The sequence below is a fragment of the Carcharhinus amblyrhynchos genome, chromosome 25 (genome assembly GCF_965287045.1).
Source record: "Carcharhinus amblyrhynchos chromosome 25, sCarAmb.v2.hapA, whole genome shotgun sequence".
NCBI classification, from domain to species: Eukaryota; Metazoa; Chordata; class Chondrichthyes; order Carcharhiniformes; family Carcharhinidae; genus Carcharhinus; species Carcharhinus amblyrhynchos.
Window position 1 is genome coordinate 16,463,606 of NC_137348.1, and position 22,163 is coordinate 16,485,768.

The 22,163-nt window shown below is 42.4% G+C and overlaps 1 protein-coding gene across 1 annotated transcript in view; it reads right to left on the bottom strand.

Annotated features, from left to right (window-relative positions):
* Positions 1-6,972: 6,972 nt before the first annotated feature.
* slc2a8 (solute carrier family 2 member 8) overlaps positions 6,973-22,163 on the bottom strand; it is a 30,598-nt gene continuing 15,407 nt past the window's right edge. Inside the window, exons 5-10 of the mRNA XM_080212227.1 lie at positions 21,619-21,830; positions 19,955-20,104; positions 17,701-17,809; positions 15,808-15,981; positions 11,112-11,257; positions 6,973-8,775 (exon numbers count right to left, since the gene is read on the bottom strand). Coding sequence (XP_080068353.1) covers positions 8,635-8,775; positions 11,112-11,257; positions 15,808-15,981; positions 17,701-17,809; positions 19,955-20,104; positions 21,619-21,830 — 932 coding nt within the window. The 3' untranslated portion in view covers positions 6,973-8,634. The remainder of the gene's footprint in view (positions 8,776-11,111; positions 11,258-15,807; positions 15,982-17,700; positions 17,810-19,954; positions 20,105-21,618; positions 21,831-22,163) is intronic.

The following is a 22,163-nucleotide window of genomic DNA, read 5'->3' on the forward strand; positions in this document are numbered from 1 at the left end:
GAATCAATGAGAGAGTCAATGTTTCGAGTACATTGGACCTTCTACAGAGCTTCAAACATTCAGTGTGTTTCTCCCTCCATAGCATTTTCTCTTTTCATTTATAACTTAATATACTAGATCTGTTTTTATTCGAACATTGATCCACATCACTGCAAAACATCAAAATGCAGCTCAATTCTGTTAAGCTTCAAGGATACTTATTGCAAGCGGTGACTAACGTGAGGTGTCAGAGAAATGTCCACGGTGATTGAGGTTACCTTATTATGAATTATGCATTACTCTGGTGTACCAGACAATGGCTTCAAAGCTTTCAGAGAGCCGGCTTAAACCTGACAAGACGAAGAGGCTAAATTAATGTGCACAATTAAAATAACACCATTGCTGAAAGGTCTTATGTTAATGACTGTACCTGCTATAAATCTTAATTTAACTCCCTCAAAGTGTCAAACTAATGCTCTGTTCATACTGCGGGATATATAGAAGACATATGGCAGCTCAAAAATAGTGAATTATGATGGTTTTTCATGATTAATCCCAGACCTCCCTCAAAGTGCTGTAGAACATTTGGGTTGATCTATCTGTACAAGTGGGCTGACGGTGTCAGAACCCTTTGTCTGCATGTTTTCAATGATTACTGTGCCATCTGTCTGTTGTCTGCTTTGCATCACTATCATCCCAATTGCTTCACTGCTATGTGATAGAATAGAATTCATGATATATCTGTTCGTTAGAATCCCCTCAGTGCAGAAGGAGCCATTTGGTCCATCGAGTCTGCACTGACCCACCTTTTTATTCCACCTAGATCCTATCCCCATAACTCCTCACATTTATCCTGCTAATCCCCCTAATCTACACATCTTGTCACACTAAAGGGGCAATTCAATATTGCAAATCCACCTAACCTCCACATCTTTGGACAACGGGCAGAAACTGGACCAAACTCATGCAGACACAGGGAGAATATGCAAACTCCACACAGACAGTGGCCCAAGGCCAGAATTGAATCTGGGTCCCTGGTGCTGTGAGGCAGCAGTGCTAACCACTGTGCCACCATGCCAACCTCCAACTAGTGACTCAAAGACAACTGCAGAATTTCCTGATTAGAAAGCCCCCAACATATGTTTCCCATCCTACCACTAGAATCATAGAATCCCTACAGTGCAGGAGGCGGCCATTTGGCCCATCGAGGTTTGTACTGATCAATCAGTACACACCTGATCCCGTGACACCGCTTATTTACCCTGTTAATTCCCCCTGACACTAAGGGACAGTTTAACATAGCCAGTCAACCTAATTCACACATCTTTGGACTATGGGAGGAAACTGGAGCACCCGTATGAAATGCATGCAGACATGGGGAGAATGTGTAAACTCCACACAGATAGTCACCCACGCCGGGAATTGAACACGGAATCCTGATGCTGTGAGGCAGCAGTGCTAACCACTGTGCCATCGTGCCACCCCCATATTCAAATCTAACACAACACCATCGCTTTCCCAGGATCATGAAGACAGTGGCTGCTGGTTGAATGTATCAGTATTCGACAGTGCAGCAGACACAGGGAAGTGAGAGAGTAATCTGCTTCTAGTTTTGTATGCACACAGTCCTTCACTAGTGAACATTAAGCCACTGAACGCAATAATGAGTGCCCAGGCATTTGACAAGTTTGATGAAACTTGAAGACACTGCTTCTCGTATGGAAAAATTAGACTATTTAATGTTTTGGTATTCAAATCCATTAGAGCTGAGAATAGTGCACAGCCAGTGTGGATTATTGTCATTTCACTGATGTGTCATAAAACCCTCAAATTCCTACAGTGCACAAGGACGACATGCGGTCCATCTAGCCTGTACCGATGACAAACCCAGCCAGGCCCCCAACCATGTAACCCATGTAGTTTCCCCCCCCCCCCCCCCCCCCCCTCCCCCGACTCTAAGGGGCAATTTAGCATGGCCAATCAACCTAACTCGCACATCTTTGGACTGTGGAAGAAAACAGGAGGAATGCCACGCAAACATGGAGAGAATGTGCAAATTCCACACATTCGGTCACCCAAAACCAGAATTGAACATGGGTCCCTGGTGCTATGAGGCAGCAGTTCTGACTCATACGTGGCAGCATGCTGCCCCATAAAATATTCAAACTGGATAACTATTGGCAATTTATTACTGCAGTCATGTCAAATAACTCATTATTCCTCCTTTTAGAAATGTGCTTACCAGTCTACATAATTTAGTCATTTTTTTGATTTGATTATATAAGGGTGGCACAGTGGCACAGGGGTTAGCACTGCTGCCTCACAGTGCTGGGGACTTGGATTCGATTCCTGGCTTGGGTCACTTGGTGTGTGTGTGGAGTGCATACTTATAGATGCTGCCACCGCTGTGGTGTTCTAGGGTCACTTTTGGTCTCCATCCCAAACTCCAGTAGCAACCCCAGCCATTTTTCAGGTAAGTTCCAACTTCTGCATATCACCTTGTTCCAGACACATTCTGAGCCACTACGTTTCCCCGCTAGCATTGTGAGGAGAGAGAGATGTTTTCGGGTGGGAAGGGCAGGGGGGAGAAGGAAAGATTCTGGGATTCGGGTTGGCTTTCGTCTGCATGCCATTAGAGTGATGCAAATCAGGTTCACCCTGGCTGCCAGCTAGTTTTCTGATCTGCCACAGCCAGCACCAGTGGAGGTGCCTGTGAGAAATTCACACCATTGTACAATTGATTGTTGGGCCTCCTGCTGAATTTGCCTTCTCTCCCCCACCCCCCCCCCCCCCCTGGCCACAACCTGCACCCCGCCCCCTCTCCAATCCCACCCCCACAGCCTTGAGCCCAGCAGGGAGAATTCAGCCCAAGAAATCTTGACTTGTGGAGAAAACACAAGTCTTCTCCAGGCTTGGAGAAGTCTCCAAATCCAGATTTGTTACAACACATTGAAGTGAAGCTCAAAGATATTCAACTTGAGGGAAATCAATGTAACATACACAACAAAGACTGGGGAGAGGAATTCTCACATCTGGGATTCAGGCTTGTGACAAGGTTTAAGAGAAAGAGTGTTTCCTGCTGTGGAGTCCAATGGGAAATCAAGGCACATCTTCTAGCACGACCTCATTAATCATGCATGTGGGGGTTTAGTGCCATGTTCCACGGTGGAGTGGGTTTGACAGTGCAGAGGAGTTTTTTTTTAAATGAAGTAGTTTTTTTAATGGTGCAAACAGATCCAATGTTATTATAACAAGAATATATAGCAATAGTTGTCACCCTTCTATATGGTTTGGCCACAGCTGACAAGGTATGAGTAGTTCCATTTCCAACATTTGAGATTCGTCAACCAAACTTATTTGTTGGTGATCTATAAACTCACCCCCAAAGAGGGCGTCAATAACATAGGCTGTTAAATATCCCTGCTTCTACAAACATGAGGATTTGGTTTGGCATTGAGGTCACACTGATCACAATGCTGTTTTTAGTCAGGATAGATTGGTTTACAAAGGAAAACCGCAGCATGTGAAAGGTAGCTGGTACAGTGACCTGGAAACAGTAAAAGGCAGGGTGAACAGCAGAGATAAAGACATCCTCCAGCAATCTAACGTTAATGTCGACAGCTTAGAAAATTTCACAGCTGACTGCATTTGTTGAGCAGTGATGCATGATGGTATGAACGTCAATGTAATCCTTTATGAAGCGACAGCAGAAAAGAGAAGAGGAGCCGCCTATTTATTAGGCTACTTGGATCTGCCACATGTACGAAATAAGGCTTACACTGGAAGCCAATGCAAGACCAGTGAAGCACAATATTATGAAAGCCATAGATGGGAAGGAACACTTTTCCTTAGTGGAGGGGTCAATAACCAAGGGGTCGATTTAAAGCAAGGGGCAAGAAATTGAGGGAATTTGAAAAGGAATGCTTTCATCCAGAGGGTAATGGGAATCTGGAACTCTGCCTGAAAGAGTGATAGAGGCAGGAACCTGCAATATATGGATGAGACACCATAGCATACAATGCTATTAACCTAAGTGCTGGAAAAACTAGATTAGAATAGGTAGTGTTTGATGGTGAGTACAGACATGGGCTGAATGGCCTCTCTTTGTACTGTAAAACTTACTCTTATTCCCTCCAATGAAAATTACTACCTTTTGAATGTGAAACGATCATACTATGCTTTAAATCATTTCATTTTAATGTTTTCCCACATTTGCCTTTAACTTTAATAAAATGTTGAACGGGGGGGCGCAGGGGTTAATGCAATTGGAAATTAAGAACTTGCATTTGTATTCTCTGGTACCATCATGTACACAGGGTGACATGGTGGCGAGCATTGCTGCCTCTCAGCGCCAGAGACCTGGGTTTGATCCCTGGCTTGGGTCATTTGTCTGTGCGGAGTCTGCACATTCTCCCAGTGTCTACATGGGTTTCCTCCAGATGCTCCGATTTCCACCCATAGTTCAAAGATGTGCTGGTTAGGTGCATTGGCTATGCTTAATTCTCCCTGTTACCCGAACAGGCGCCAGAGTGTGGCGACTAGGGGATTTCACAGCAACTTCATGGCAGTGTTACTACAAGCCTAATTGTGACACTAAAACTGAAAAAAAGTTTGAAATCAACTGCAAACTTATTTTATTTAAAAAAGACGAACAGGTGTGGGCTAATCCATGGAGAGCATCCAAGGTTTAATGAACACATCTTTGACAAACTATTTCTTTTAGTATCTATGACCAGACCAGCTAAAGTGGCTGAACCATACCAATAAGACAAGAAATACACTACTAATAGATGATCACAACCAATGATCAGAAATTGCCATACATCTATGGCATCCTTCAGCAATTACAGACAAACTGTACTGTAGCTTTGAGTTTGAATGTACATTTAACTCTTGGCATTGTATCACCCATTAGGAAGCTCTTATTAAAAGAAACTTCAAGAACGCAGTTAGAATATAACAAAAATTAGCATAACTGACCAATTAAAATACTTAACCATGACAATGAATAACTCTTAAGTCATCTACCCTTATAGTTCCACTTAAAGCAATATCCCCATAGACATTAGAACTAATTAGCACCAAAAACAGTTATGCTTATGTTTCCAGCCTTTTAACCGCTCTGGACAGATACAGAAATGATGTGGAGACACCGGCGTTGGACTGGGGTAAACACAGTAAGAAGTCTGACAACACCAGGTTTAAGTCCAACCAATTTATTTGATAATTTGTGAGTTTACTATCAAATAAATTGGTTGGACTCAAACCTGGTGTTGTCAGACTTCTTACAGGTGCAGAAAGACAGCTGTCTTTGATTCCCATACAGCAACCTCCTCACCAACCTCTTCCTCACTTACTTCTGGGTGTAGGAAACAAATGCAAGGTATTGCTGCCAATACAGCACTCATTCAGTGCCGACTTGGATTTCATGTTCAAGTCTCTTAAGGTCTTTGTGTCCATTGCCTCCTCTTTAAATCTAACAGGGATACTTATCAAATATTAGAAGTGATCTAAATAAAAATAGAAAATGCTGGAAATACTCAGCAGGCTAGGCAGCATCTGTGGAGAGAGAAAGTGTTAAATGTTCCAGGATGACAATGATGTGAAATGGTAATGTTTCTTTCTCTACAGATGCTGCCTGCTCCAGCATTCTTTATTTCTCTTTTGATTTTGAGCATCTAATATTTTGCTTTTGTGCTGAATTAAAGGTTTAACTGAAATACTCAAGTTTCTAGGGACAGGCAGAGGTCACCAACATCTGGGTAGTGTCAGAAAAAGAGGCAGCTTAAAAAAAAATACAGGTGTCCACATCTATTGCGCAAGATGATTTCTTTATTCAAGGAGGCAATTGCACTTAGAAATGGAGGTTTGAGTTTTTGTTGTATGACTTTAATTTGGCCGAGGCAGAAATAGCACCTTAAGTGATAAAACATTGCGGCCTGGGCTGCATAGTATGCATCTTACTGCCAGGGAACCTAATTTATTTTAATTGGAGCTGTTAATTTTATGCATCTTGAGCAATTCATTAGACAACTTGTGGTCTCCACCAAAGGACCAACCCAGTAGCTCGATGGTCTATAAAGCTTTTTTTTTAGAGACACACTGCTTTAGGATAGATGCTGGAAAAAATTATTCCTACAGCATACAATATTAAATTGTTTGCATTAGATTTAGAACTGCTCTAAGATAATCAAAAGTAATGTGATGGTAATGTGCTCATCAATAAACTCCCCATCAAGTAAGTAACAAGAAATGATTACATTTCTCTCCACCCCACAATTTTTTTTATTGTCCATGGGATGTAGGTGACGCTAGTCACCTACATCCCATGTAAGAGTCACACGTAGGCCAGACTAGGTAAGCATGACGGATTTCCTTCCTTAAAGTGAACCAGGTTGGTTTTTCATGATAAGTCAACAACGGTTTAGTGGTCATCACTAGACTTTTAATTCCAGATTTTGATTGAATTCAAATTTCACCATCTGTGGTGGTGGGATTTGAACCAACATCTCTGGGTTACTAGCCCAGCAATGATACCCCTACACCACCACCTCCCCAGTTGAGTCATATTCTAGGATGACTGTTCCCTTCCCTGTCCTGCTGTGGGCACTGTGCTTGGGCTGTGAATGGAGAAATGCACTTAGTGTCTATGTAAGACAAGTTTCCTTCTCAACATATTATTAAACTTAGTCCAAAACTGAGCATTAAGTCACCTGATCTGTGAAGCTGTGTACATAACTGCTATTTTTGGGGGATGAAAAGGAAGCTTCTTCCTGAATGCTAACCTTATACATGAACCCATCTAACTGAAGCATCCTCTCTTCTTCCTGAGGAATAAGTTGAACTTTTCTACCTACCTTGAACGTGGTGGCAAGGGTTATTTTGTCAAAGTCTAAAATTACTCGTTTTTGGAGTAAAAGCAGTGAAATCTCAAATGAAACAACAGCTGTTTGTTTATATGAGTGGAGTGGGTTAGATACACAACGGCCTAGATACCATTATAATCAATTTATTACAAGATTGGCAAGTTCAACATAATTATTCAAAACTGAATTTGCATTTCAGCAAACAAGGTAAACATGGAATTAACAGTGATGCTACATTCTGCTGACATTATTCAGCGAGGTAGTGCATTAATCAAATTCAAAGGGAAAACACAAATATGCATCCTTTGTTAAAACACGCAATATATCAAAGCAACAAGAACTATACATCCTTATCAACCCTACCTTCAACTATGCGTGGCATAGTTAGCACTGCTGCCACGAAGGACCCAGGTTCAATTCCAGCCTCAGGTCACTGTCTATGTGGAGTCTGCACATTCTTCCCATCTCTGGGTTTCCTCTGAGTGCTCCGGTTCCGTCCCACAATCCAAAGATGTGCGGGTTAGGTGGACTGCCCATGTCACTTATGCCGAACTTCTACCAGAGTGGGTGAGATTCCCAGAACGGAAATTTCCGTGGGCCTCAGGCAGGACTTTACGATTTCGCCTAAGCCTGTAAAATCCCATCCTTAGCATCAGGGGGATTAGCAGAGTAAATACCTGGGGTCATGTGGATGGAGCCTGGGTGGGAATTGTTGTCAGTGTAAGCTTGCTGGGTCAACTGGCCTCCTTCTGCACTGTGGGGATTCTATGACACTGAAATATCACAATTAAAAGATCAATTTCTGGATTCTGCAATCTTGATTTCAATGTGTTATGGGGCTATATCCTTGGATATCAAACTGGGAAAGACATATACTAAGCTTGAGGCTATGCTTTCCAAATGCTTTATGATATGGTGAAGTTTTTTATGGCTAGTTCCTGCTCATTCTCATCCACTTGTTAGGAATAATTATTTTAAAACCACAATGGATTTTCCATTTTAATGTTGTTTCTGTCCTTTACATCACCAACCCTGTCAACCATCCGCTCACAAGCAAGCAATTTGTTCTGTAATTTGTCTGCCTGTGGCACTGCAGAATCTGCTCTGCATTCCCTCAGACCTTGCCCTTGGCATCTTGCGCCACCTCTCCTCCACAATACGGAACATACATAAATACTTTGAGTTCTAAAACCATTACTGTGCCCAATACCATACTGCTGTGTGCAATTTGTTTTTTTTTTGGTGTTTAACAATGTGCCTTAAATTATCTTTTAAAAATAGTGTGCAACGTGTAGTGCAAACACTATGTGGGCCATTTTGACTCTGAACTGTAGCAAGTTGGGAGATGTTAAATACAGACTTCCCATTTGCTGGCTCCCAGTTTACAATGCCCCCAAAATTACCCTTAATAACTGTTTGCATATAAACTTCCACCAAATCACTCAAATTCAGTAGCTACAATGAACAATTGCTAAGACAAACTAGAATAAAAGATGATTAAAACAAAGATTGAAACATTAAAAATTAATCAGTACAGTGTCATAAGCACATGCCCAATCTGGAACTTCCATGAATGTTGGTAAAGCATGTCTTCTCTTTGTCCTAGAATTTCCGTTTCATGTTACAAGGAGCAAGTGGAAGGCGAGCAGTGGACCAATGGGAAGGGGGCAATGGCGATACGATATTGATAACTGCAATATCAATGGGGGCCCAGGTGTGGTACCACTTAAAAAGTGTACAGAACTGAACAAAAGCAGCTTTAAAAACAAATAATTCAGTTTGCCTGCCCTTAAGCAGTTGCTTTAAAATGGGCCTCAATTTCTTCTAGCGTTCTCCCTTTCGTTTCAGGAACAAAGAAGATTGTGAAGAGCAGATTCATGAAACAGAAACTGGAAAAGAGCCAGAAGGTTCCATATTGAGTAATGTTCTCCTGAAAAAAACAAAAAGTTTGTGACTTCCCAGTAATAATACACCTACATGCAAACATTTAAAGGGATGCCTGAATGTTCCTGCACAAGACAAACAAGCACATCAAATAATTCCACGACATTTATTAATACAAAATGATGGTAGCACATTTTTGTCCCTTTCTTTAAATGCTGCAGTAACCTCAAACTTGAAACAAACCACATGTATTCTGTTTGGAACAGCTGATACATTATTGTCTGCAAAGGCAGACAAGATAGGTTAAGTGCGTGGGCAAAAATTTGGCAGATGGAATACAACATGGGAAAATGCAAGGGTGTCCACTTTGATGGGAAGAATAGAAAAACAAAACGTTAATTAAATGGAGAGAGAGTGCAGCACAGGAGACTGACACAGGGGAGCATGTCCTTGTACTAAAATCACACAAAGTTAGCATGCAAGTAGTTAGGAAGACAAATAGAATGTTAATCTTTATTGCCAAGGGGATGGACTATAAGAATAAGGAACTGTACAGGGCATTGGTAAGACTGCACCGAGAGTACTGCACATTGTTTTGATCTCATTACAAGGGTTATATTTGCATTGGAAACAATTCAATGAAGGTTCGCTTCTCGGCCTTTTGGCATCAGACCAAGCCAAAGATAGCCTTCAATGTTCCAACTTATCAGCTTGGATCTTGTTTGTCTCTCATGTGGGGATCTTAAATTGGATTCAATCAGATTTTGAATTTGATTTTTGGAGCAAGCAAGGAATGGATTTGGGGTTACCTTGTCCACTCTGAGCATTGGCTTTGTAATTTTTGGGGATGGAGTAAAAAAATGAAAAGGAAATTGAGAGAATGCTCACTAGATTGATTCCTGTGATGAAAAGTTATCTTTTGAGGAAAGACTGAGTCACTTGGGTTTGTACTTAGTGGAATTTAGAAGAATGAGGGGTGCTCTTATTGAATGATGAGATTCTCAGGAAGCTTCACAGGGATTATACAGAGAGGGCAATGCTCTTCATGGAGGAATCTAGAACTGGGGAGGGGTAGAGTTGCAAAATAAGGGGTCTCCCATTTATTATGGAGTTGAGGAGGAATTTCCTCTCCCAAAAGTCATTCATCTTTGAAATTCTGTACCCCAGAGAGCAGTAGAAGCTGGGTTACTAGATGTATTCTAGGCTGACTTAGACAGAGGTCTGGCAGGAAAGTGGAGTGAGGCCACAGTAGATCAGCCATGATCTTAATGAATGGTGGAACAGTATTGAGAGGCCAAATGGTCTTCACTTTCTCCTGCCCCTATTTATGTTCCTATTCTGAAAAAGGTCAAAAATTCAGGTCACGTAATCAAACTTTAAAGACATTAAATTCATTGCTGATGGGAAAGAAATAGAACTATCTGTTTAATATTAAGTTTAAAAAATCCTGAATCTACACAAACAGCCAATTTTTCATCAGACAATTTATTTAGATAACTTCAGGTCAGAGTTTCCATTCACAATATTGATCAAGCTTCCAACAAAAGAACATAAATTTGATAAGTGATGGGTGTTCTGAAAGGACACTAAATCAATGAACAGCACAAATATACATCATAAGGCAGCCATCCTTTACTGGAATTTAAAACATTTGAGGTTTGATTTCAGATTAATACGCTAAAAAAATCACATTTGTGGAAATAATCTTGCAATTTCCTCCTTCTGGTGTATTCCTAAAAACAAATGTCCCACTTTCAGTTTCATAACTCATGTTCAGAAGCAGTTATTAATTCCTTGTATGGAATAGGGGTACAATGCTGCTCCAGCACCTCCAGCCTCAGGAGGAAGTGGAGGGTGGATGGTTCCAAACTCTGGTGCCTGGACTCAAATGTTTTAAATGGAGGTTCTTGTAATCCACACTGACTAGTCAGAGTTTAGAACCTGCCAGACTAGCTCAAAAAAAAAATCAATTTTTGGACTGAAAGTTCAGATTTTCTTTTCAAGCCAGTCTGTCAGGTCAACTTCATGCATTGCTGTGCTGCTACTGAGACGGTTGGGAAATAGAGGTTGTTGGTTGTGGGGTGGAGAGGGCACAGTATGGGAGGGAGAGAGGGATATGAGATTGGTGACAGTGGAGGCACCAATACTTTTCAGAAGCTTAGATTTACTAACTCTTGGGGACTCAAGTGATTAATACATATGAAAATGCCATAGTAATAGATTTAGAAATGACATAGCAAACACATTCAAGAGCTCTGGTGCCTCAGAATATGCTACTACTTTCCTGATATGAAATACTTTGAAAATGCCATGTCAATTCCATTTGATATTAAAAAAAACGTAGCTTTGGACAGTCACACAATAAAAGATCGTCATACTCACAACGAGATCATGGAACTCCTTGGTTACCAGAAATGCAGTTGACCAGTTTGCTAGGACACATGCACCACTTGCTATGCCTCTCACTCTGACTGGGAATATCTCTGACATCACCAACCACGGAATAGGGCCACAGCCAAGTGCAAAACCTGAGGGGGATCATATCAGCTTTTAATGTATTTTTTTTTTATAAACATCGCAAAACAAAAAGTTTACATTTTTGTTAAATTTCTCAATAGCTCACGTCCCAAGTATACATTTTATCTCACCGTTGCTCGGAATATTCACCATTTGCAATTTAGAATCATAAAATCCTACCATGCAGAAGGAGGCCATTTGGCCTATTGTGTCTGCACTGACCACAATCCCACCCAATCCCTAACCCCATAACTCTGCATTTACCCTAGCTAATCCCCTTGAGGGACAATTTAGCATGGCCAATTCACCTAATCCACACATCTTTGGCCTCTGGGCGAAAACCTGAGCAACCCTATGCAGACACGGAGAATGTGCAAAGTCCACAGTGACTCAAACCTGGAATTGAACCCAGGTCCCTGATGCTATGAGGCAGCAGCACTAACCACTGTGCCACCCACAATTTATTACTGTCACATGTATTGGGATGCAGTGAAAAGTATTGTTTCTTGTGCATGAGTCGCAAAAACCCAGCTTGCAGGTGCAGCAGGTGGTCAGGAAGGCGAATGGGATGCTGGCCTTCATAGCGAGGGGGATTGAATATAAAAGTAGGGAGGTCCTGCTGCAGCTGTATAGGGCATTGGTGAGGCCGCAGCTGGAGTACTGTGTGCAGTTTTGGGCGCCGCACCTGCGCAAGGATATTTTGGCCCTGGAGGGAGTGCAGAGGAGGTTTACTAGGCTGATACCGGAGTTGAGGGGATTGAGCTATGAGGAGAGGCTGAATAAACTAGGCTTGTACTCGTTAGAGTTTAGAAGAATGAGGGGAGATCTCATTGAGACGTATAAGATGATGAATGGGATGGATAGGATAGAAGTGGAGAGACTCCTCCCGCTCAAAAAAGACAGTAGGACTAGGGGGCACAGCCTCAAGATAAAGGGGAGGCGGTTTAGAACGGAGTTGAGGAGGAACTTCTTCACTCAAAGGGTGGTGAATCTCTGGAATTCTCTGCCTGTTGAAGTGGTGGAGGCTGCCTCGCTAAATATTTTTAAGAAGCGGGTTGATGGGTTCTTGATAAGAGAGGGGATTAAGGGTTATGGGGAGAGGGCGGGAAAGTGGAACTGAGCCACGACAGATCAGCCATGATCTTATTGAATGGCAGGGCAGGCTCGAAGGGCTAGATGGCCTACTCCTGCTCCTATTTCTTATGTTCTTATTTATTTCTTATTATACAAAGCATACTGTTCTTGGAGTACTTAGAGGTGAAGGAAAAGGGATGCAAAATATAGTGTTGATCATTACACAGCTTAAAGGAGTAAGTTTTAAGAGCACAGAACGAGAGAAAAATATGGAATCAGAGGGAATGCTAAGGGCAGCTCACAAGAAATTGCCTCACTCCAGCGCTATCTTTGGTGTCAAGCAATGATGTTTGGACTCTAAATGAATCAAGGGATATGTGGGGTGGGCAGGAAAGTGCAGTTGACGTTGAAGATCAGTCATGACCATGTGAATTGGCAGAGTGGGCTCAAGACCTGGTTCTGATCCTTTTTATGGTAGCACTTTCCATTAACCATCCTGAATCACAAAGAGGCACATGATAATCACTCAATGTTATTGTTTAAATGTTCCCCAAAAGGTCAGTAACTGGGAACTCAACGGATTGAGGTGAGTGACCGTGACTCCACGTGTAGCGTAAGTGGCACCATTGTGGCTCAGTTCAAACTATTCCCCAATATTAGGGTCATTATTTCTAGCGATGGTGGATTGAAGGAACTAAAACTTCAAGCTTCCACAACTCACGTACAATGAAAACAGTGATCAGTTAGTGATCCAGGGATAAGTAGCTGGTCTCTCAGTGCGTCAGCAGCACAGTGACAATGGTTAGCATTGCAATCTCACTGCACCAGGGACCTAGGTTCAATTCCTGGCTCGGGTGACTGTGTAGAGTCTGCATGTTTTCTACATGTCTGTGTGGGTTTCCTCCAGGTGCTCCGGTTTCTTCCCATAGTCCAAAAATGTGCAGATTAGGTGGACTGGTGAAGATACCCCGTCAGGGGACTAGCTAGGGTAAATACTTGGGGTAATGGAGATAGCATCTGAATGGAATCGTGGTCGGTGCAGACTTGATGGGCTGAATCGCCTCCTTCTGCACTGTAGGGTTTTATGTATACGAAAACAAGATTACCCAAAGCCAGCATGCAGTCCTTATCCAGTTTCAGAATTCAAGCAGCTTTCAATAAGATGCTTAGTTGAGACACACATTACAAAAGGTCTCTGGTTTCACATCCTTGGCGAGTAAACTTTTTTTTATTCATTTGAGATATGAGTGGCCAGCATTTATTGCCCATCCCTAGTTGCTTTTGGAGGACAGTTGAAAGTCAATCACATTGCTGTGGCTCAAGTCACATGTAGGCCACAACAGGCAAAGGCGGCAGATTTTCTTCCCTAAAGAACTTTTTCCGACAATTGACAATAGTTTCATGGTCATCAGTAAATTAATCATTCCATTTCTACAGTGCAGAAGAGGCCATTCAGCCCTGCAACCTGCACCAAAACAATCCCACACCGGCCCTATCCCTGTAGCTCCATTATTGATCCTGCATTTCCCTTGACGTTGAGGGGCAATTTAGCATGGCTAAACAACCTAACCCTGATTTTGAGGTGGGAGGAAACCGGAGCACCCTGCAAAAATCTCTGCAGACGCAGGGAGAATGTGCAAACTCCACACAGGCATAGAACATAACAGTGCAATACAGCCCCTTCAAGCCCTCGATGTTGCGCTGACCTGTGAAACCAATCTGAAGCCCATTTAACCTAACACTATTCCAATATCATCCATACGTTTATCCAATGACCATTTAAATGCCCTTAATGTTGGCGAGTCCACTTCTGTTGCAGGCAGGGCATACCATGCCCTTACTACTCTGAGTAAAGAACCTACCTCTGACATCTGTCCTATATCTATCACCCCCCAATTTAAAGCTATGTCCCCTCGTGCTAGCCATCACCATCCGAGGAAAAAGGCTCTCAGTCCATCCTATCTAATCCTCTGATCATCTTGTATGCTCTATTAAGTCACCTTGTAACCTTCTTCTCTCCAACGAAAACAGTCTCAAGTCCCTCAGCCTTTCCTCATAAGACCTTCCCACCATACCAGGCAACATCCTGATAAATCTCCTCTGCACCCTTTCCAATGCTTCCACGTCCTTCCTATAATGCGGTGACCAGAACCGTACACAATACTCCAAGTGCAGCTACGCCAGATTTTTGTACAACTGTAACATGACCTCATGGCTCCAAAACTCAATCCCTCTACCAATAAAAGCTAACACACCATACGCCTTCTTAACAACCCTATCAACCTGGGTACCAACTTTCAGAGATCTATGCACATGGACACCAAGATCTCTCTGCTCAACCACACTACCAAGTAACTTACTATTAGCCCAGTTCTCTGCATTCCTCTCACTCTTTCCATAGTGAATCACTTCATACTTTTCCGCATTAAAATCCATTTGCCACCTCTCAGCTCAGCTCTGCAGCTTATCTATGTCCCTCTTTAACCTGCAACAGCCATTCGCACTGTCCACAACTCCACCCACTTTGGTGTCATCTGCAAATTTACTGCGCCCTCATCCAGGTCATTTATAAAAATGACAAACAGCAGTGGCCCCAAAACAGATCATTGCGGTACACCACTAGTAACTGAACTCCCACCAACCACCACTGTCTTCTTACAGCTAGACAATTTCTGATCCAAACTGCTAAATCATCCTCAATCCCATGCCTCCGTGGCTTTGGCAATAGCTTACCATGGGGAACCATATCAAATACTTTACTGAAATCCACATACACCTCATCAACTGCTTTACCTCTCTGGTCACCTTCTCAAAGAACTCAATAAGTTTTGTGAGGCATGATGTACCCTTCACAAAACTGTCACTTGAGGCCTGAATTGAACCCGGGTCCCTGGTGCAGCGAGGCAGCAGTGCTAACCACCGTGTGGCCTACAAGCAAACCAGATTCTTAATTCCAGATATTTTTACTGAATTCCAATTCCACCATCTGCCGTGGTGGGATTCAAACCCAGGTCCCTAGAACACTAGCTGAGTTTCTGGATTAACAGTCTAGTGATAATACCACGAGGTCATCGCCTCCCCTGATGTTTTAAGTGCTACGGTAGTTGATGCTTCAATTCACTTCAGCATCGTGCGGCAGAGGGATCCCGCTCTGGCTGGCCAATCAACAACCACAATTGAGAATTGTGCACCAGGATATCAGGGGAGATAAGGATCAGGTTTGACTTTGATCTCTTCCGCAGTCACAATCAAAGCTTACATATGAAGGCAGGCTACTTTAGAAGGATGTCCAACATGCCAATGAGTCTGTATCTTCAACAGTAGGGTGAAGTGGAGAGGATACCATTAATACATACATTTTCCGTAATGGTAACAGCATTTCGAACCCTGTGAACACCAACATTGGAAATCAGCTTCTTCTGATCCCCCCCCTGCCACTAAAATCTAGGACTTCTCAAAACCCTATTGCAGCAAACGTTAAACTTACCTGCTATAAAGACAACCAGACAGACGAGAGGTAACCATGTCGGAGCACTTATTGCCTCAGAGACTGAATTCTCAACCAAAGAGTCAGTTTTATGGAGTGAGGAGTTGCTGATACTTGCTTGCCAGACTTTGAAATATACCCCAAAGACTGCTGCACTGACAGACATGATCAATGCTGAAAACAAACACAAAACAGCAATTATTGACTGGATGAAAGCTTACATCACCAAGCATTTCTTCACTAGTTACAGCCTGGCACTTCTATATTCATAATGTGGAGATGCCGGTAAACACAGTAAGAAGTCTCAACACATGTCAAAGTCCAACAGATTTGTTTGATAGCAAATGCCATTAGCTTTTGGAATGCTGCTCCTTTTTATATATTCTATATTCCTCAGCGTCGCTGAAATGTCGGGCAGGGACTTGCATCCAGAAACGTGTGGAGTTGATATTGGCTGACTCTGGGCTGTGGTGCACCTATACTACTGGCATAAATCTACATCCATGCAACATTGGCAGAAAGGAGGCTTTTGCCTGGGAGTGGGGTTATGTAAGCAAGTGGCAAGTGTTTTGATAGGATGCATCACTGAACTAATAATCAAGGATTCAAATCAAATGTAATAATCAAATGTTTCAATACAGATTAATGACACACAAATTTTCTAATGGGAGCACGATGGCACAGTGCTTAGCACTGCTGCCTCATAGCACCAGGGAGCCGGGTTCAATTCCAGTCTCAGATCATGTGTGGAGTTTGCACATTCTCCCGGTATCTGCATGGGTTTCCTCTAGGTGCTCTGGTTTCCTCCCACACTCCAAAGATGTGAGGGTTAGCTTGACTGGCCATGATAAATTGCCCTGTAGGGCCTGGGTGGGACTACTGTTGGTGCAGGCTCAATGGGCTCCTTCTGCACTGTTACGATTCTATCATTCTATCAACTGCCAAACTGAGGATACAATTTTGCAGACCTGTTGATACTGTACTAGGCATGGTCCTATGTTACCACTCACTTTTATTGACATCAAAATCCACACATGACAAGCAAGTGCTAAATAAATAAGATCAACCATGGTATGGTATTGGAACACCAACTGATTTTAAAATGGTAATGAGCATAAAGTCTTGGACAGCAAGCAAGTGTTCAAGAAAAAAATGATGCAGAATTAACTGGGATGCAGTTCTCCCCAGTGGGATCCCCAGTTCTCACTGGGGTGAGATCACTGATCATTTCATATCACAGAATCCCTGCAGTGCAGAAGAGTCCATTCGGTCCATTGAGTCTGTACCGACTGACAGAATATCTTAGCCTGGCCCTCTCTCCCACCCCATCCCTACAACCCCACACATTCCCATGGCTAATCCATTTAACCTACACATCAAGACAAAGGGGCAATTTAGCACAGCCAATCCACCGAACCTGCACAGCTTTGGACTGTGGGAGGAAACCTGAGACCTGGAGGAAACTCATGCAGACATGGGGAGAATGTGCAAACTCCACACAGTCACCCAAGGCAGGAATTGAACGCGGGTCCGTGGCACTGGTTAGGCAGCAGTGCTAACCACTGTGCTGCTGTGATCTCTCAATTTGGCTGCAGCATATCAAATTCAGACCTTTTAAATGTTCACATCACTTACAAACTAGCACCAAGTTTTGGGCTAGTAATAATATTTGGGTTCTGACCACACTCAAAGAATGATTCAAGCTTTGGTTGTCATTTTCAGAATACCAAGACTGCATTGCTGCTTTGAGAGTTTTTAACTGCACAGCCTGCAGTCTGACCATCAATTTTTTTTTACTTCAGTTCATGCTGTCGCTTGGGTTTCAAGAGTATGTTTACACAGAGTTTGGAATAAACTGGAAAGGCATTTGCTTTTCTTAAAACAAAGGCTCACCTGATACTGCAAGAAGTAGTTTCCTCCCAGCTTTGTCCATGATAAGAGCTGCCACAGCTGTGAAAACTACCTGAACCACACCAACTATCACTGAGCCTTCACTACTGTTCTGAAAGAGAACGGGCAGGAACAAAATTGGTTTATGGAAAAAGATTTCTTAAACCACTTAACAGTGACCAGAAACATTTCTATTCAGTTTCCTGTTGCTAAATTTGTTATTTTTGCTTTCATGATCATTTACAAAAACTGGTTACTTTTTAAATGATTCAGGTGATGTTCTGAAGATGAGGTGAAAATACATTTTCTTACTATTTTGTTATCACCTATTGTGACTTATGGTGCCTAAAGAACAATGAGATGGGCTTTAAGTTTAAAGCTTATTTATTAGTGTCATAAGTAGGCTTACATTAACACTGCAATGAAGTAACTGTAAAAACCCCCTCATCACCACACTCCCACACTTGTTCCGGTACAACAAGGGAGAATTTAGCATGGCCAATGCACCTAACCAGCACATCTTTAGAACTGTTGGAAGAAACCCACACAGATTGGGGACAATGTGCAGATTCTACACAGACAGTGACCCAAGCGTGGAATCAAGCCGTGCTAACCCACTATGCCACCATGCCTCTGGGGAGCTCTTTACTGCACTCTTCCATAGTCAGATTTAAGACTGCACAACCAGGTCCCACACAAGGAGGAGCTTGCCCCCCATGGGTCACCTGGCCCACACTGGGGCAATATGTACGCCAAATCCCAATATACATACAGCACACTTACCTCAGTCAACATCATCTATCGTAAGGCATGTGTTCAACCAGGCTAAAATCCTAATCTGCTTCACAAGAGGGAATAGATAACTTCATACACCAGCGAGATGATTGAAAGCAAGTCAGGCAGAAGTAGGTTTTGATGGTGGTTAGAGGTTGGAGAACAGAAAAGCAGATGAAATGAGTTGAGACCATGCCAAACATCAGCAATGAGGTCCTACTGCATTAGCCAGAACATTCTGATAAATGAGGTTATATTATTTCTGATTATTGGGGTTATTAACAATTTAGTTCACTGTTGATAACATCGTTAAGGAACTAAGTTTACAAGAAGGAACTTTAATGATGATTCCTGCTCACAAATCCAGCAAAAATTATGTACGATAGACGAATATTGACATACAAGGCAACGGAACAGAACAGTTGTATGCTGCATCACTAACATCGAGATGCTGCATAGGAGCGGTACAAAACAAAATGTGACCCCAAGACACACAAGGAGCTATTAGGCAAATGATAAAAAGCTTGGTCAAAGGAGGAAGTTTTAAGCAGTATCTTACAGGAAAGATGTTGAGGGGTGAAGCTGTTTAGATAGAAAAGTCTAGAGCTTAAGGCTTTGACACCAAGGACGGAGTGTTATACATCAGGGATGCTCAAGAGGCCAGAATTGAAAAAAAATCATAGATATCTCAACAATACCTTTGTTTTACAATGACAGAAAATAGTCAATGCATTTGAGACACCTTTGTAAATGACATCCATAGAATCATATAATGCAGGAGGCCATTCAGTCCATCAAGTCTGCATCGTCCGCAATCCCAGCCAGGCCCTACCTGCATAACACTGTACTTTTACCCTAGCTAGTCACCCTGACAAGGGACAAATTAGCATCGCCAATCTACTTATACCGCACCTCTTTGGACTGTGGGAGGAAGCCCGAGCACCTGGAGGAAATCCACATACACAAGGGGAGAACGTGCAAACTTCATGCAGACAGTGAGCCAAGCCAGGAGTTGAACCTGGTCCCTGGCGCTGTGAGGTCGCAGTGTTAACCACTGTGCCACTATGTGCCCCTGGTCATTGCAAACGCTTAATGCTGGTTTCTGATTATAGACAACTGTCCAATATAAGCAGGGAACGTGCTCTGTCTTTACTGCATCACTTAATCATGTGATTTTTGCTCACATTTGGGAAGTTGCTAGGCTAACCTGGGCTGTTCCTTTAAAGTCACTGCTTTGATGAGATGATGCAAAGTAACTGGAAGTACTTATAAAACTCAGGCTTATCAACAACAATTTGCAGTAGCGTAGATCCTTTGTCACGTAAGGACTCATGCATGTTGACTGCTTGTAAATTCTAGGCTCCGGGGCAATGACTGGATTCCTTACATACGCAAATCTTATTAATAAAACAGTGTGATAGACAACTGCCAACCACAACATTTAATAAAAAAATGAATATTTTGTCTGATTCTCCAACATTACCTTAACATTTGCTTGTTCAAAGATGGATTCTGCATAAAACATAACTGCATTGATTCCACTCAACTGCTGAAATAACATCAGGAATATTCCAATCAGGAACGGTTTGTAAATTGTTGGATTTTTAAGCTCTGAAAGTGCAAATTTAGTATCCTGTGAACAAAGCAGAAAAAGCACAATCAGTTAAGACAAAATGGATTAGAAAATCGCCAGAACTGTGGCAGTTTCCTACTCTAACATTGATCTACTAGCATTTGCTGCCAAAACCTTTCTGAATTGAATCAGAATTTCAGGAATTAACACAAGCAGACGAATACAGAATTCCTGAAGTTGCAGACAGCCATTGGCTGCTCCAACATAGGTTGCAGTGTACCAACCACACTCCTACCCTATGCCCTCCTCTATCACCCAAAGCTGTAGTGAAACCAACTGATTTCACCAGAACTTTCACTCCCATATCACTGTTACAAACCATAAGAGTTAAGCCTGGCTCAATGAGGAATAACTGGGGTTTTAATGGCAATCTGACTAACAACTGTTGAACAGGTGAGCTGGCTGTGCAAAGTGTGTGAAATGCTGTTCTACATTAATTAAGTTCTGATTTTAAAAAAATCAAACTCAGGTTTTTTGATTAAATTTTAGCTTCTGCTTCTTTTACATACAACAATTATAAAGTGATCTGACTGTTACTGCTTTTCACTTCCTGGTTGGCTGTGAGAATGCATTAATGTGATTGACTGCTTGGACAGCAAGATGCCATACTGTACCTCCGAGTTCCCCATTCACAGTTCAATTGCATTGTTTCAAGTTCTCGCTAGAGGTCATCTCAATGGCCAGTGATGAACACAAAGTCTAGACAAACATTACTACATGTGTAATTGGCTAATCCAGGCAAATATTTGTGCAGGTGAGCTGAATTCATCATTATGTTTGCTAATTGTTAAAATATAGGCCATTTGGCTTAAAATACAAGTGATACAACCTGCCATTTGTTACATCATTCACATGATGAGTTGCCGATTTCTTTTTAAATTGTAAAAACTCGCGGTTGTTCTCGCTCTTGAGGGAGTGCAGCGAATGTTTACCAGGCTGATTCAGGGGATGGCAGGACTGGTATATGAGGAGAGATTGACTAGGTTAGGATTGTTTTCACTGGAGTTCAGATGAATGAAGTGGGGAGTGGGGTCTCAGAGACTTATAAAATTCTAACAGGACAAGACAGGGTAGATGCAGGGAAGATGTTCCTGATGGTGGGGGGAGTCCAGGAACAGGGCTCACAGTTTGAAAATTCAAGATAGACCATTTGTGACGGAGGTGAGGAGACATTTCTTCACCCAAAGAGTGGTGAGCCTGTTACCAGAGGAAGTAGTTGAAGCCAAAACATTGAATGCATTCAAGAGGTGACTGGATATAGCACTTGGGGCAAAAGGGATCAAAGATTATGGGGAAAAAAGCAGGATTAGACTATTGAGTTGAATGAACAGCCATGGTTGTGATGAATAACAGAGTAGGCTCAAAGGGCCCAATGGCCTCCCCTGGCTCCTATATTTCACAGTAGGTTCCTTGTTGAAAGACAGGGGGGGTAAGGAGGGTGTGAATTGCGATTCAAAGTACCAGTATATGCGAACATCTACTGAAAAGGTTCAGCTCTGGATCAGTGCAATTACCTGATCGTCGCAACTGGTTTCAATCTGCCTACATTCCCATTCAGAATCCACGTCAGGTCCTCTAAGCCACGCCAGGACCTGTAGCGCTTCAGCACGTTTATTTTTTGACAGCAGGTACCTCGGTGTTTCTGGCATGAAGCACATTAACACAACCATGATGGTTGGTGGTAAGGAACACAGCACAGCGAGCCAGTGCCAGGATAAGAACATTCCTGATAAGAAAAAATGAAACAAACCGTAATACAGATAGCTTCAATCATAACCTAGTTGGGCTACTGTAATGCTAGTTATAATGTTAACCAGGACCAGAGGTGAAACCAAGTTCAAGACTGAAACTCCAAGAATACATTTCTAATTGCTGACTGGGAACTCTTACAGTTCACAGCAGGAAAAACAGCTATCGAGTCTTTCGAGCTTTGCTGATCTAGCTGTGTCTACGACACTGCTGGCAATAAAACAGTTAAACTGCATCTACGTGATAAAATCACATGCATATCACCCATCCTGTACAAGCTGCACATGTTGTAATGATATTTGATGAGCTC